Below are 17,849 nucleotides of genomic sequence, written 5' to 3'. Positions count from 1 at the left end.
AACACATCTGTGGAAGTTGCTCTTTAAAGGGAAAAAAAAATGTATTAGAAATTCATGAAAATATCTGGAATTCCTTAGAAAAATGAAAGTCTGTCTGGACTCCACAGAGTCTGTAAAATATGACAGATGGAGGAGGAACAAAGAAAAAGCAGTCTGGATCAGTTCAGGAAGGATTAAAAAAAAATCTAAAAAGTTAATTTTTTTTAAAAGGCAAGAATTTTAGGAAATAATGCCAACCCCCACAACCATGTTGTCTGGAATTCCAGAAGACATTACTTGCTTCAATCTGCACCCTATTTGAAACCTACTATCAGATGAAGACTGTTACACAGAAAAACTTAACAGAACTGACATGAAAAATTTACTGAGAATCACTTTTGACTGAGCAGTGGCGACATCTCTAGATATCTCCAGCACCTACTATACAAGAAAGGGTAACACATACCTCAAAACAGCTACTAATTGAGCTCAGGCTCAAGGAAGTCCTGCCTTCTAACATTTTCCAGATGCATGCAGTATCAGATTGCCTCTTGAAAGAGCTAGTTTCTGACACCAGTGTTTTTTATTTTCAATTTGCAGTTTTAGCAAGTTCCCTTTTACCATACTAATCTCAAGCAGGGCAGGTTATGGAATCAAAGGGAAATGTCTTATAGCAAAATACAGAAGACAAGTAGTACCCAGTATTCCATCTAAGTAGATCAAAAAACACTGCAAACAGATCAGAAGCATCATTTGCTAGTGCTGCATATAATTCTATACTAACTAAACCTACCCAGGAAACAGGAAAGTGCAAGATGGGAGTTGTACTAGCTACCCGAAAACCAGATTTAGTGATTTTAATTCTTCTGGAAAAAGAAACAGAGCTCTGTATCTTTTCAAGCCTTACACACCCAATGGCTATCAGATAGTATAGTAGAAACATCCACAAATTCTGTAACAGGTTTTTGAGAACTTAGCATGAAAGAGCACGATTAAAATATGAGGGTATACTAACACACATATTCTGTTATCTAATGCCTCTATTATCTATCTCCCTGAGAATCTACTTTATACTAAACATTTTTAAAAACTTGAGTACATCTAAAACATGTATTTGAACATTTTAAACTCTTGTAACAATACAGGCTGAAAATTCACTGAAAACTGTGCCTGCACTAATGAGTCTCTTCAGCCTTTCCTATTACAATACCTTCATGTTCTCCTCTTGCCTCCTTCATCACCCTTGGCTGACCTACTGTCTGGGTGAAACAAAGCCCATGCCTAGCTTGGAGCAATGCACATGCTGACTAAACAGATGGTACACAAGTGCTCCGTGGCCAGTAACTACTGCTGTTTCCATGATGCAAGCTCAACAGTACTCAGCAGCTTGCACAATTACATATGAACACTCCCTTCACTGCCAACTCTTCCACCAAGATGTATTTTATACAAAACCTGGCAATTTCGTATCTCCAGAACCTGTCTTTGACAGATTTGGCTGAAAGGGATCAACCAAGTGAAGATGCATGGGCAGGCAGCAGGATTGCATAAACTCAGTTTTCCCAAATCAACCACACTCAGTCTCCCCTCTCTCCTACAAAAAAACTACTAAGCAATTGTGATGGAACAGTCCACAGGTACCAGTTCCTATAAATTACAAGCCTTTCAGGAAGTTGGGGATACTCCATGTAAATATTCCAAATTTGGTTTGTTCCCCTTCACAGATGACAGACAGGGAAGAAACTAGGACAGAACAGCAGAATGATTCCCTCCACAGAGTTCCTTGGTTGATGGGAAGCTCACTGAGCATGAGGCTCCCAGCCATCAGAGAAGATACGTGTCAGCTTACAGGAAAAGCTCACAGCACTGAGGACTCCTAATCTGTCTCGTACTTCATTTCAAGTATATTTCATATCCAGTAAAGGTAGCATTTGAGTCAGGTTTAATTTTTAAAGATTAAAAATGAGCCAGGGATAAACAAACCAACCAACCCACCCACCCACAAAAAGAGGGTGCAGGTCCTAAGGCAGCATAAAGCAACAATGAAAGTGTTGGACTCACCTCTTATTCCCACTGGCATTTGTTATGTTCAGGATCAAACAATTCCCATGCTCATATACACTCTAGTAAAACTTTTTAGAAACCCTAAGCCCATCAGAATAGCATATAATAGCTAATATATTAGCACATATTGCTAATAATGCAAATAAGCAAATAAAGAGTAACTTTAAAATTGTAATAATACATTTAATAAAATAATTGGAATTCATTATAGAAATTGTTTAACTTCAGAGTAAAAAGCAAAAATTAAGTTCAAATTCAAGTTCCTTAGAAGTGAAAAGTCAAAGCAGATTTACAAACCACGTATGCTCATTTTTTCGATATACATTTCAAGAAATAAAAGTACAGTATTAGCTGCTAAACACAAAACCATAGTTAGAAAACACGTGAGTAATTATTATAACTACCTCAGGTTAGCTCTGGTTACTTTGGCATTCTCAGTACTCATGGCAAGAGCCTTCCACTGTGCAGTTTTGGCCATTTCGTCTGATATGTTTACAATTGAGGGATCAATGCTAAAGAACAAACATACTTTCTGGTTAGTATTCAACAGCTTGCAACAGAATTATACTTACTGTCACTCATCATTTACATCAGTTGTGCCTTCTTTCAATATTTACACAGCCACAAATTAAGTTCATCTCTTACAAATGTAATTCAACAAAAAGTTGAAAATTTAAGTCACTAGCACTGCCTTAATCACATAGCATCATAAACCAGTTTTTCACATAGATATCACCAAGACATTGAGAATATTTGAGAGCTATGCCATTTCTAATTACCTGTAATCTCATAAAATTATTTTGCGTGCTCAGAAATAATGAACTTAATCACACTGTCCTGCTAAGGCTTTCATTAATCAGAATTATTTTAAGTTGCTTCCAGGAAATACTCATGGGCAAAAGAGCAGATATTAATAAAATTCTGAAACTGGTAAATCAGTTGATATTTAAACCTAGTAAAAACCTAGAAGTCCCAATTATCTAGACAGATTTCAAGTTTTTTTTTTTTCCTGCAGAGTCTTACTAGACATTTTTCAAGACTTTTTTTTTTTGCCACCACCTCCCCAAGACCTGCAAAAGAGACATTCACCCTCACAGATTATAAGCTTTTAAAAGCTATCTCCCCTTTGCTCTCCCCATGTTTGTACGTATAGCAGATTTAGGTGTTGTCTGCAGACACACTTTCTGTTCTGTTCCACACTTAAGCTTCATAATGTACTGCAGGTTATCTGTAGGAGTTCTTCACATTTCATAGAATCTTTCAAAGCCGTTTTTCCTCAGCAATCTCCACAAGATGCAAGACAGTGAAATATACAGCAAAAAACCACACACACACAAAATGAAATCATAACTCTACTGTGAAAGCAAATATTAATTCAAATGTGTTTTTTAAAAAAGCTTTAGCATTTTGCACTTTCATTTAAGTTGCTAAAGCCTGATTAAGCCTGCTCTTGGAGCAGGCGAGCAGTTAGCAGGAATATATGTCTAATCCAAAATCTGCCTGTTCCCAACTCTGATCAGGGTAAACCAAATACTACTCTAGATCCATAGCAAAGCAAATTTTTGACCTAGGAACTCTTAGTATTAGAGGGGCAAAAAAAAAGATAACAAGCTATTTATCTGTAACATTTTTTTTTGTGTGTTGAATAGTTGTACAATACCTGACAACTAAACTGAATGCATCCCCAGTAAGGAAGATACATACTGAGAAAAGACGCCTTTCCATCAATGAAATTCCAGCACTTCCTTTTGCGGAAGGGAACTGGTTATTCTGTCCTCACATCTACTTTCAGAAAATGACGTTTTAAAGTAAAAATGGCTGCCCGTAAAAAAATTTTTTGTATCACAGAAATTATAGATTTTAGCCCTCACTTAAACCAAAGAACTGCACACTTAAGACTTTTTCTGAAAAATCCAAGCGGCTGGTAAACACAGGGCTCAACTGATGCTATTAGTTGCTCAATACTCAGCATTTCATGCATGGTAACACACAAGTATTCCATGAAAACTGACCAAGGAAGCTTCTTCACCTTGAGTACAGCTGGTCGAAATTGAGTCATCTGATCTGTTCAAGATGGTCATGTAAATTTATAATTAAGATGCAGTTTTAAAGAACAACGCAACACAAAAATGCTACTAAAGCACTGCAAGATATACCTTCATACTTTCTAATCATGGCCGAGTTACAAGCTTAGGAGAAAAAAAAAATTAATTCAACTCATACGCTATCAGCTTAACTCAAAGCAAACTGCAGCATGCGATAAAAGAACTCCTCAGAGACCAACACTTTATTATACCTGTATTTTAGGGTTTTTACAGGAAAATCCAAATTTGCTTCTCCATATGCAAGGTGTACACTTTCACTGTCCCCTGTCTGAAGCATTCTCTCTGCTTCCTGTAAATTCCAAGTAAAAAGTTTGTAAGACTATTCATGCAGTAGAAATAAAAGAAGCATCTCATGCTGACAATTTCCACAGGGGTAAGGGGCATTTCCCTGTAGGCACTGGAGTTGCATGCAGGACATAATAGTTTAAGAACTTTTTTCTTTAGAAGCGTTTTATCCAGGTAGGGAGGACAGGGGAGTAGAGAAAGAGGGTGTGACAAGTTTTGCAAGGAATTCAGCTAGATGGTGTACAGTTAGGTAAGGCTTTTATGGAGGAGTTATATGAGCATGGTAAAGTGATGGACTTGGCAGTCCTGGGTTAACAGTTGGACTTGACGATCTTAAAGGTCTTCCCAACCTAAACGATCCTATGATTCTAAGCTGTATTACTATATTCTCAGTAGTTAGCAGTATGTTTTAATTACAGCACTGCAAACACAAACAAGCAAAATGTCCCTGATACAATGAACAGTTTTGTGATAAATTTAAGCAGGGTGAAGATCCCACTTCACTGCTTTTCTCTCCCTCTCCCTTTTCTCTCCTAACCTGGGGAAAGACAAAACAGCATTTTGTGATAAAACCTGCTTCTTTCCACTTTGCTTGCTAATTTTAATCACAAAGAGTCATCATAGTTCCTAACAGCATCACTGCAACAGTGACTTTTCCTTATCTTAATTGCCATAATAGTCTCTCTAAGTCTCATTGAGTATTCTTTAGCAATTTATGACATGCTTAGTTTGATTGTTTTCACACTTACTGCTTTCTCTTTTTTCTTTTTGTCATCTTCTTTCTTCTTTTTGCTTTCTGGCATAAGATCATCAAGCCAGCTAAGCTCTCTTTTGGTGAAACATAAATCCATGAGCTTGCGAATGAACACCAATGCTAGAACCTTAAGGGAACCATAAATGGAATCGTTTATATTAAGCTACTTAAATGAACAAAAATGCACACATGCTTTCAGTACATTCAGAATCTTTAACTGAAGCCCTTTTTTGTACTACCAGTTTTATCTTACCATGAAGTTAAATAATTTCCACTTTCAATAGCTATTCACAACTGAATTGCTTATTTTCAGGAAATGAAAAGTCCTTTTGTGTTTCAAAAGTGAACATGTACTATGGGTTCTTTTGTTTCTTCCCCACATCCTTCTTTCTTAAGGCAGCAAATACATTCTGAAGAGGTTCTGGATGATGCACATACTCTTGGACAATTATTAACTTGTAAAGCAGAACACTTACCATCATAGGGAAAACAACAGCAGCTGCAGAGGCTTTAATCACCCACAACAGAACTAGACAAGTGAGCTGAACAACTGTAAAGATATGGACCTTCCAGAGCGGCACGTAACGTAGATAAATCAGGTCAGGCTGATGTTTGGCAGGCATTCCAAACAATTTTATACGGTCAAAAAACTGCATTGAAAAATAAAATCATCCTTCAGTTAGTTATTTTCTTTCCCTCCAGAAGGCAATAAACATTTTTAGCGGACTCCAGAAACAACATAAACCCAAATAAAGTATTAATGAAGGACACTGAACATGCAGTGGGGTAGGGCTGGGGGCATTTTCTTTTGTTGGGTCATCCCAGCCCCCCCAGTCCCCCATTACTACTACAAAATTTCACAATATTTCAGGTAATTCGTTGCTCAGCTATACTACTGAAAGAACAAATGCGAAGTGAAAAGTGAAGGTACAGCACAGTCTGAACATGACACTCAGGAAATTATCGTAAATACTATTCAGTCAATATGGGCTAACGTTATTGTTGCTCTCAAAGTGTTATAACTTCCTTTTCATTTAGTGTAAAACACAAGCGAACTGCTCATTAAAATCAGACTTTACCTGAATGCCTTTTAATGAAGAGACTCCCATGTAAAGAAAGACACCGTACAAAACTGGCATTGGAATAAACTGGAGAGGAAAAAACCATCCACAGTTAGTTGTATAATTGGCGTGGCTAACAGCAGTCCATATTGGCAAAAGACATGGATCCAGGTTTTCTTTGCATTATATTTTACTGAAGTGAAATCTGTGAAAGCTGCGGTTCTTTTATTTATAAAGAAAATACACACATCACTGAGCAGCAAAAAAATCTAGAGCTAACAAGGCTATCATCAGGATTTAAAAAGTAGTTCCATCTCTGACCGCCTATTAATTCAATTTTCTAGGTTGCAACCATGATTACTATTAATGCCAAGTATGCTGCTTTATGTTGCTATCTGACAGGAACTGTACTGAGACTATTAGCTTCATGAAATTGCCAAATGAAGTTTTGCTTTTGATCACTATCTTGCATTTCTGGAGCAGATTAAATAAAACACTGAGCTATTAAAATATCCTGATTTTTCAGAGCTAAATTTTGCTGTAATAAGATCAATTTAAACCTTACTAAGATAATGAAGCCGTCCACTGATATCAGTGGCATTTGCATGAAACCTCTGCAGCCTACACAAAGCAAGCAAAGTTTTCTTTGCTCCTGAATTCATGACACTTCTGAGTAAAGGACAGCCAAGATACTATTTGAAATCTTAATAAAAACAGCTACCATCAAGCCTGAACAAAAGCCTTTACTGAAACTTAAATAGTGTGGATTAAAACTACACCTTAGGGATTCATTACTGCATAGACATAGATGCGCGCGCGTGTGTGTGTATATAAAAGCTAATGTCTTCACTGTAAGCTCTAATTTGACATGCTAATAACTTCATTTATGTTAACTTTTACTGCATTAACTCAGTATAAAACCATACATGAAACAAAACCACAGCAACCTACAGATGCAAGGCTTTGTTCTCCTCCTTTCTTTTGAACAGTAAGGGCCATTCACATTGAAAAGGAAAAACATTTCATAAAGAGCAAAACAGTAGTAACACCATTCCCATTACCCTTGGTTTCAGAAAAAAGTATTAGTTTCTAAGAAACAGCCGTTAAAACATGGGGTAAACCTCTAGCTTCAGCAATTGGCACCTTTATCGTTCGCTTTTTAGCAACAATAAATTTCAGTATTTCTGCTTTTGATCCTGATCATTTGTATTATACAGCTGAGCTCTTGGCAGCTTTTCAACCAGGGATTGTCAAATCTGAATACTCATTCTTAATAACTGCCATTACCTTACTGTTTTCAGACCTTTACATTTTTTAACATTTACAAGTGATCTACTATTAAGAATTTATAATATGTACCTCTAATTACTAAACTACAGCTGTGTGTTCATAGGTTTGTTTCTTCCCATTATCTAAACTTCAACAGCCATTAGAAGCCACCTTTTTGTGAAATTACTTGTGATCTGTCTTTACACAGACTTTTACAAAAGTTCTTTAAAGGTATTCAAAATTATGCAATTTATGCAATGTCTGCTATTTCTGCAACAAAAAGACAGTTTTTTAATTTCTCCTTTTAACTACTGGATCTGAAACAGCAAAGGAGAAGTTGAATGAATTTTACTCAAATCTGAGCAAAAAGCCAACCGAATGATTGGTTTTTTTCTGGAAGTCTTCGAAAGGGCACTAAATTAAGAAACAGTGTAAACTGAGGCCACAATTCGGCCCTCAAAATCTCTATTACACAGTGATGATGCATAAGATAATCTTGACGCTTCAAAGATCGAAGCAAGTTTAAAAAGCTGAAGATAATGAAAAGTGAACAATGTAATTTCTGATGATCACTTTTTCTGTTTATTCTGCTATATTATAATACTTCCACTCAACTTGATGTGTTTATTTATCACACTCCTTTTCTCTCTCTATTTATGACTCACATAAAAACTACATAATTATGTTAGGGAACACGGACTCAAGAAGCTAAAAAACAGCTGGCAAGACAATCAAGGAACATGGACAAAGGTTGTTTTCTTCACTACTCACTACATTGCTAGTTTGCTCAGATTTCATTCACTTTATCTCCCCCCATCATTTCTATACAACTAACACCTCTTAAAGAATTTGAGAATGAGTCCAGGCATATTTTACTTAACAGAATTAAACTTCCTCACATTATGAAATGCTAAATCACAATATCAAAATCAAAAGCACAAAGAAAATACAAATATTTTGGAAAAAACTGTCTTTCACCTTTAACACAGAGGTCATGAACACTGACAGCCCCATCAGGACAAAAATCATCAATCCTGTCACTCGCTGCTCCCGGATTCCCAAAAACTTTGGTTGCTCTCCTGGTGCTGAGCATTCAGATTCAACTTTCAGGCTGTTAACATGACTTATAGACAGGACAGTTGCAGCAACAAACCACGGTAAGCCCATGATAGAACATATCCCCAACATAACACCAACCATGAGCAGATCAAGATGATAACCACAGCCTTTCTGTAAAATTAAACAAACAATTTGATAAACTTCATTTTTATATGATACCATATTTATAACTTAGCTGGTAAATAACAGAAAACTACAGAAGTTAGATACTTTGAAAGTGTCCACAAAATTGTATTTGTTCTTTATTAGTTAATATACACATTTATTTAGTAGCTGTTGCAATATTTCACAGACTCGCAGAATAATCTGGTTTAAAAACTTGACTTGCACAAAACTTGAGTTTTGTGAAAATGACTTTTACCTTCAGCTTATGTTCCTTCCTGTTTATAATAACCGCTGTTATTTGCTGATCCATGAAAATGAGAATGGTACAGAGTAAAGCAGGAACAGCAGCTATCAAGAGTGTCCACCAAGGATTACTTCCAAGAGGATCTATGAACCATCCTCGGTCTTTTCGAGTGGGCTGAAAAAACAAATTATCAACGATATAAATTAAATTACTAAAATATAAAGCATGTTTTATTGCTACAAATTGCTGCAACAAATAGATCAAGTCTCATATATGTGTTTAGATTTTTTTCTAATGGCTTTGACCAAAAGCCGGATTTAGCTCTTAAATATGAACGTGACATTTATATGGAAAAAATTAAAACAAATCCATTCCATTCCTTCATTTTTGCACATCTGCACAAAAGAATGCTTCCTTTTCAGTGATGTTGTAATATAATGCATAGTCTCTTCTGTCAGACAAGACATACATACAGAACAGAAGACAGACTACTTAAACTACATTGTAAGTAAAAAAAATAAATTTCTGTTTCTATACAATTCCACTGTTCTACTGTCTATGAAACTGCAAGCGTTTAAAACATTTTGGGGTCGTTGTTTTTTTAAGTTTTACTTTTTTTATCTTTTTTTTTAAAGGTTTTATTTCTTACTTCAAATTTCTCTGGAACATGAAGCTTAGGAGAAGGTACTCCTACAAGGTAGTCAATCACAACCATGATTACTATGGTCAGAAATACTGCAAAATCACTGATGGTAGAACGAACCTACAAAGAAAAGACTTGTGTTAACTCTTGCTTCTTCGTCTATTTATATTGTATTACACTACAGAACATTATATAGTTTTTAAAATAAAAAGGGAAAATGTAAGCTGCCTGCCCACATAGCATGAAGTTGCAGAAGGTAAGTATTCTGTACAACGGTTCATCTGATTATCTCATTTAAATGTGATCTACTGCAAGAAGCAAATTACTTAAAATAACTCCTTGGTAAGTTTCCTGTCCCCTCAACCCTACTAGGAGGCTGGGCCATAACAGCTAGTCTTTTTGTAGCTTAATTCACAAATATCACTGAACTGTTCTGAAATCAATACCCATACATTTGATGTTTTAATAGATAAGAGCAGGATAATTTGCAATCGATTCAGGTTATCAGATGACTTTAACAAACATTAGGAACACACTGCAGGATGAGCTGAGGTTTGTATTTTGGCTAGGAGAAGCTGTATAAATCAGCCCAAGGATATTAGTCTCTATTAGAAATAGTAATCCCCTGAGAAACCTCTCAGAACCCTTCATACATCAGCAGTCTGGGGAAAGCAATCAATTGTTCTGTATGGCTAGGTGAGGAAAGCAGTAGCAGTATTATCTCTCCAAATGATACCCGACAATAACTATTAATATGGGGAGACAGACTGCTTAGGTCTTCTGATGTTTAGAATATCTTGTAACTACAGGAAGGTAGAGTAAGCACTGAAATTTCTGCAGATGATTCCTTTCCTCTACTGCCTTCATTTTTTGAATTTTTAGCTGATTTTCTATTTTGATTTCTTTTTCTGCCTTAAAAGAAATCCCTCAATACAAAGTTCTGAAGCAAAATAGAAAATTCAACTGTTAAGTTATACTAATGTATTTATCACAAGATAAAAATAGTCTAAACAGAATTACCTTAGTGGGGAAATAGCGTTTGGTCTTGAATTGCTTAAGGAAAGAGGAGAGGAAAAATGTTGTAAAGAATAATATGACAGACCAGAAGAGAACATCTGGAATGTATGGTCCATGACGGCCACAAGCTGATCCACGAAACACACCATGAAATTCTAAACATTCCTGCAAAGAGAAGAACTCCTTAAATTTCTACGTTTTATTTATTGAGTACATTCAACCTAACCTGCAGCTCCACAACATACAACATATTTGAGAACTTTCACAATCCCAAAAATGGGATTCTCCTTCCTTCGTCACCACCTCATCTTGAAATGCAAAAAAATCTGCGTTGTCTGTTCCAGAAGAGCCGCAGTAGCCATCACTGATGATTTTGGGATGACAAAATGCTGGGAGATGAGCAAGAATAAAAACTTATTTACATTCACCTCATTTCTATTCTATTTCTCAAAGCATCACAAGATTGAATGTATAAATAAAGACTGAGGACTAAGCGCAGGAAACGCAGACTATCCAAAACCAACTTTCAAGCTAATGAACATAAACAAGCATCACCTCAGTTTCTCCCACCTCTTTATTCTTGACTTCGTTTTGCCTCGATACAGATAAGAAACAAAGACTCTTACAAAATGAGATTAACCCAACTGTTAAGAAAAGAAAAAGTTTCTAGTAAAGCAGAAAAAGCATCGCAAATAATGGATTTGAATAAAAAAGAAAACAAAGTCAGATGATCCCTATCCACCAGGCTCACTGAAATGCCAAGTGAAGAATTAAAGTAGACACATGGAGTATAAGGAAACAAGAAGTCAATAAATCAAATAGTTGGAAGCAGCATTGCCACAACCTGGTCTTTAAACAGGTTAATTTATTGAAAAATTTAACTTATGACAAAAATTCACCCCATTAACAATCTACTTTTATTATAAGCCCCACCACATCCTGGATCAGTTCTGTCTCTCTGCGAAGACTGAAGATGCTTAAGGGAATGAAAAGGTATATAAAATAAAAAATAAATATAGAATAAATGTAAAAACTAAGTTCAAGAGAAACTGCCATCCTAAGTGATTACGGCAGACCAGGAGCCATCGGTGGTACATAGCAAACACTACAGCTAAAACTCAAGTAAAGCACTGAGGTTTTCCATAGCACTTTTGCTGTGCAAAATACCTACTTTCATTGTGAACATCTAAGGCTCAGACACAAGGAGAACCCCTACACAGGTAACTACTGCCATTTTAGATTGCCTAAGATGGCCAAAGTAGGCACACTCAGCTAGCAAACGCAACACAAAATCTATAGTAGATCCAAATCATTCAAGATGTAGGTGGAAACCAGATGCCAGGGTATGCAAAGTGGCCATGGACAGATGTGTTCAGGCAACTGATTCCCACCCAAGGAACTGTTATTAAGCAAAAATGTTTCTTCCTAAAAACCTTCAGTATCACTTCCACATAGTAACTTTCCTCCTCTTCATCTACCCAAAAAATTAGATATTGGTATAAAATATCAAGTTCAGAAGGTAATGCTTTCAAGCCTACTCCTTCAAATAGCTCTTCCCCTTTTCTTTTACTGTTCATTTTTCCAAATAGTTTTTTTCTTCCCATCGGTATTTAGATAATTTATTTGATTCTGTTATAGTTTTATGCCAATGTCTAACAAACAGATTAACACGTTTGCTACCACATTTTAACTGCAGATTCCACCTTCACGTTATCTTAAAATTATTTGTTCACCCTTTCCAGGAGATTGAAGGAAGCAATCTCCTGTTTATCCAGCTCATCATATTCATCTGCACTTCAGAAAGAAGGCTGTGCTGCTTACCAGGATTAAAGTGGCTACCTCAAGTAAACATTTATGATATTAGCATTTACACTGCCACGGACTCATTCATTCAAACCACTACAATGACTGTTTAAAGCATTATGGGAAGAATAAAAGAGTTCAGAATACAGTTCAAATCAAGACAGAAACTAGATGAGAAATATTATATCAAGACTGGTGCTCTGTGGGCATTTATTTTTCATACATACATACATACACACATATACAGCTTTTAGATACTCACAGAAACTGTAAGGTTACTCCATGCTATATTTTCCATAGACTTATTCATACTCCTCCACACCTTCAAAGTTTCATTGCTGGGTCTCTCAGGTTCAGAACACACACATCTGAAGGGAAGAAAAAAATAATGTACATGCTTTTAAACCATATGTGTCAAAATTACAGTAGTTTCAAAAATCCTGAAGAATTTAAACCAGAGTTTATCCCCACCTTCTACAAAAGAAGCAGAGAACACGGCTCCTCCCCTAAATGACATGAACTAGGATTATTGGGAGGTGGGTAGGAATGAAGAATGAAAGAGGCAGCTGCTCAGGAGGTTTAACAGACTGAACAAGAAAAACAGACTATGTATTTTAAACAGTCAGAAGCAGGCCAGATATTGACTTAACTATTTGAATGATCTGCCAGTTTTCAAATAGATAATGTATGACACTTTCCAGCAACCCAGTGTATAACACAAAATATACTAACATATATTGTGTTATCCTCAAGATTTCTACATAATTTGACTAACTGGGAACAAAGTTTTCTATGACTGTGTACAAATTAAGGTTTTCGGATTTCTATACAGCATAGCATCCCACAATGAGTCAAACTTCAATTAGTCAAACTTCAATTAGTCCTATTGTACACCAACATAAGAGAAAACAGAGAGATTGAAACCATTTCATTTTAAGAAATTGTTATATATGACTGTTCCAGCAGTTCCTTTTCAAACCAGACATGCCAATGGCTGCTAGAAGTTTAAGTCTTTTCTGAAATTTGATAGTTAGCCATTTATCTTGCATTTGGCATGCCCTCTGACCACACCATGGCCAAAACTGGTCACCCTGAAGCAGGACACCATTTTTGAGCATGTAGTTAGTGGGCTAACTGAAGATATAAATGCATAAACTGCTCAGATTTAGAGCAACTGCATGCATGCATTTTTAATACAAGTAAAAGTGTCCCTCCCTACTGCAGTGGTTTGCAGACTTGGACTGCAGAACCCTTTCTATCAAGACAGGTTGACAGAAGTACAGATCAGTAAAAAAACCATAACATTTAATATTGATTTAATGTGATGTTTTTAAATAAGGCTATTCAAGTACACCAAACCATAAGCTTAACATGTAAACATTTATGTAGAAGAGAAACATACAATAAGCAAGAAAAGTCTCCTTTTTTTATGAGATTCATCAAAATACTGAAAAACAACCACGGAACTGCATACTTGCACTCTGATAGTATGACAGTAAAGAAGGAAAAAGCACTAAACGTGCGTGGGCAAAAAGAACCTATATTTGCAAAGCATAATGTTTAAGGAACCTTAAAAAATTATATGTATGTTCACCTTCTTTTGGTAACTGAATCATGAAGTAACAGCAAAAGGAAATAGGAGAAGACTGGAAAGCAGCAATTCCTACAAGGTAGTTCCAAACTGAGTAACTCAAGAACCATCAGAAGAGAAAGGAATTGCAACAGTAAGTATAAGATGAAAAGAAAGCATGTTTAGTTGTTTGTCAAGGCAGTAACACAAACAAGCATGCCGGAAAAAAGACTGATGGACAAATTTCTCAACAAATGCAATTAAGATAAGGAACGCCAGCAAGTAGCTAAGTGGAAATCCAGGAAGAGAAAGGAAAAACAGAAAATGTAAGAGTATTAGAGACCGCCTTCTGGCTCACTTTGCTGAAGATACTTGTTTTGCACCCTCTTCCCCATTGGGGGTACAGAAGAGGGAAAAAAAGCAAGTGTAAAAGGCTGGATCTCCTACAGCTTTGTGGTAGGGAAAAAAAAAAAAAAAAAGGACAAACCAAAGTTGAACTCTGTGGCATGTCCTGAAAGAAAAGCCACACGTTCCTCTCCCCACTCTCATATGAGGCCTGCCTCTGCTAGCATAGCAAAACACAATCGGGTGGCAAAGGTCAGCAGACCTACAGATTTGCAGTACAGTTTCTGCCAGACTACTGAATTGAACACACTCACACAGGAGGCCAGTGAGGCCCCAGAGCCTCTGAAACAGAAGGATGAGCAGCCAGAAGAAAGGGAGAAATTAGGAAGTGAGCATACTCCCACGGCCCACTCCTGGCACCATGGCCTGGTCTTAACTGCTGGTAAGGCAGGAAAGTGAGTGTGAACGTCATGTGTGAATGGAATACAAGCAGCTGTCCAAGAAGGTGTTTGCCCAAAACTAATCCCATTGAAGAGGAAAATTACGACCATCAGATGGATTAAATAGTAACACAGGAACTACAAAGAGGCTTTTGGAAAGGAAAAAAAAAAAAAAGAAAGAAAGAACAGAGAACCAAAAGGGAATTCTCCTGAAAGGAAGTACCAAAGCAGCATGAATGTTTGTAAAAGCAAGGAGAGATCTTAGAAGTGGAAACACAACAGCCAAAACTTGGTTTGACACTGCCAGAAGTCACCCTGCGATCAGTGATCCGTGCCCTGGCCAGGCAGAGCAGCCGCCCAGCGGAAGGTGGGCAGCCTGCCCTTTGAGAACTGCCTGCAGGGCGCAACAAGGAGGAACTGCTGGTAGATGTGACCTCCCAGGGGGCTGCCTCACTAGCGGAGAACCACACAGGTACAAATAAAGCTAGAGGACACACATTTCCAGCAGGGAGGGACCCACTAGCAGAGAAACCCATGCTCCTTAAGCACGGTGTGTGACTAACCCACGTGTCTGGGGCTGGAGGGTAAATATTGGTGGGGGTGCAATAAGAACTTCTGGGGATTAGTAACAGGAGACAGTTTAAAAACGTGTAGGTTCTTACTAGTATTCATTAAGTATCTCACTTGATTTTATCTGCTGTATCACTGACCCGGAACATATGGATTGCTGATTGACAGCTAACTGCATGTTGTTGATGAATCAAAGAACAGCTTTGCTTTTGATTGGTTTAAACTATGCAAAATGAGCAGTTTCAGTAACAGTCAGCAGGACTTCCTCCTTCTGACAGGTGTGAGCTGTAACCCAATTCATCATGTTTAGTGGAACTATACCATAAGCTTGTAAATTTCACACTGAGCAGCAAAAGATAAAGCAGCATTTAAGTGTATCACCATAAACTAAAAAATATGAGTATCAAGACATGGTATAAGTAGTACTCAATGCTCATTTTACTGTATAAGTGAGCTCTTAATGCAGAAGTGGTACAGGTGCACACTAAAAGTTAGTGTACTGGGTTTGCATGGTAAGGTTTTGGTAGCTGGGGGGCTACAGGGGTGGTTTCTGTGAGACGATGTCAGAAGCTTTTCCCACATTCAACAGAGCAAATGCCACTCAGCTCCAAGATGCACCCACCACTGGCCAAGGCCGAGCCCATCAGCAACAGCAGCAGCACCTCTAGGATAACACATTTAACAAGGGAAGTAAGTTACTGCATGACAGCAGCCAGGAGAGAGGAGTGAGAATACATGAGGGCAACAACTCTGCAGACACGCAGGTCAGTGCAGAAGGAGGACAGGAGGTGCCCCAGGTGCCAGAGCAGAGACCTGTTTTGTACTGACAGTTTTACTGCTAGTTACTGTGATGAACAGAATGGCTGTATTGTATTTTGTATTACTTTTCTCTCTCAAAAATAGTTTGTTTTTTTTAAGAAGTCAGGTATTCCCCATAACAACAGTAGAAAGCAACACTGTTTGAAGATGTTAACTCCCTATTCACAGCATGTAAAAGTTGCAGAAGCTCTCCAAGTCTCAGCTACCTGGAAATAATCTTCACCCAGGTGGAGTAAACTATCATGATTTCTAGAGGTGGCAAGGCAGAACTCCAGTTCTGACCTTTGATCTCCAGGTTGACCTCGAGTAAAGCTCCAATTAAAGCAGGCATTGTCACAGCCCCTCATCCCTTCCAACCACCGACAGCTAACAGAAAATTCAGTTCTACAGCATCCTGAATAGAATTTTTCTGAGGTTTCTCATGCCCGTACCACCCCCAGCATTCCTGCTACCCTCCCCAGGACAAGCACACATCACAGCTTAGTAGACTGTATGTCTCTATACTATATTTCCCCTGTGTATTTTACTGACAGATAGAAACTTGGTACTTACGAATATAAAGTCAGTTTATCCAAATCATTGTGCATATTGAAGGCATAAACTTCTCCCAAATGAAAAAGCTTTTCCAATGCCTCATAAATAAATATGATGCATATAAGCGCTGCAAAAGCTTCCTCAGTAAATCGAGTGATGTAACACACAAGACTGCTGGCATCTGTGGCTACAAGCACTATGCATAAAAACGCAGTCCACAGACCAATGCTAGTTCGCAGGGAGAGGTAGGAAAGACCATAATCCCTGTGTGAAGAAAGAAACAGAAGTATTAACTGAGCTAAAAGTCACCTGTATTATATTCTATTTGAAAACAGATACCAAAGCCAAACTCTATAGGTATTCACCACTTCTCTCATCCTTGATGTTGTTAGTTTTGAAGGAAGCAGAAACTTTTCTGTCTCATCTTCCACCAAAGCAAAGCAACACTATAAGGTGCCTCTAGGATTAAGGGTGTAACTACCTAGTTTGGGAAGCATCACAGGGATGACCTTTCAAGAACTACCTAGATGCTTTTCTCTTAGAGGGCAGATCAATCCCTGTTTACCACTGCAGAAGCAAAGCCAACATCTTCAGTCAGAACATAACTTTTATTTAAGTCCTAGCCACTTTTTATTACTGATTTTCTCATTAAGGCTCACTAGTGCCTCACAGCTTTGCCAAACCACACCCATCTCTCAGTCTCTTGCCGCTATATTTACATCTTCATAGACACACACTTTAACACACAATTCAATTACAGATACTCTAACAGGCTAGAAAGTTAGAAAGTGCATCAAGCTAATACAAACATCACTTACCTGCAAAATTTAAATAGTATTTTTTCAAATACTAGAACTGGTCCGGTGCTCCCCAGAATAGTAAGAGGTTGCCCAGCAAAGAGAGAATAGGCAATCCCAGTTAATGAGGCTCCAAAGAGAGACTCTATTGCACTCTGTTTGGGGGAAAAGAAACTGCTGTAACTAAGCTGCCTTTCAGGTCAGCGTTTAGCATCACATCTACATAAATACAGTTTTAAGATGCATTAACTTAGAAACAAGACAATGTAAAAACAATGCAATTAATATAGATGTTTGCAACAAGAATAACTTAACACAGTTTTGCA

The 17,849-nt window shown here is 37.4% G+C and overlaps 1 protein-coding gene across 5 annotated transcripts in view; it reads right to left on the bottom strand.

Moving 5' to 3' along the window:
* SLC4A7 (solute carrier family 4 member 7) overlaps window positions 1-17,849 on the bottom strand; it is a 97,625-nt gene that overhangs the window by 5,077 nt on the left and 74,699 nt on the right. For all 5 annotated transcript variants that reach the window (XM_080385809.1, XM_080385805.1, XM_080385806.1 and 2 more), the window contains 12 exons: window positions 17,545-17,678; window positions 16,745-16,990; window positions 12,711-12,816; window positions 10,649-10,810; window positions 9,635-9,748; window positions 8,998-9,159; window positions 8,496-8,747; window positions 6,267-6,335; window positions 5,664-5,837; window positions 5,183-5,314; window positions 4,340-4,437; window positions 2,448-2,555 (listed from right to left, as the gene is read on the bottom strand). In XM_080385809.1, the coding sequence (XP_080241935.1) occupies window positions 2,448-2,555; window positions 4,340-4,437; window positions 5,183-5,314; window positions 5,664-5,837; window positions 6,267-6,335; window positions 8,496-8,747; window positions 8,998-9,159; window positions 9,635-9,748; window positions 10,649-10,810; window positions 12,711-12,816; window positions 16,745-16,990; window positions 17,545-17,678 (1,757 nt within the window). The remainder of the gene's footprint in view (window positions 1-2,447; window positions 2,556-4,339; window positions 4,438-5,182; window positions 5,315-5,663; window positions 5,838-6,266; window positions 6,336-8,495; window positions 8,748-8,997; window positions 9,160-9,634; window positions 9,749-10,648; window positions 10,811-12,710; window positions 12,817-16,744; window positions 16,991-17,544; window positions 17,679-17,849) is intronic.

The sequence above is a fragment of the Falco punctatus genome (assembly GCF_963210335.1).
Source record: "Falco punctatus genome assembly, chromosome: 4".
Taxonomy (NCBI): Eukaryota; Metazoa; Chordata; class Aves; order Falconiformes; family Falconidae; genus Falco; species Falco punctatus.
The sequence above is the reverse complement of the archived record's forward strand: the minus strand, read 5'-3'. Positions and strand labels throughout refer to the sequence as shown.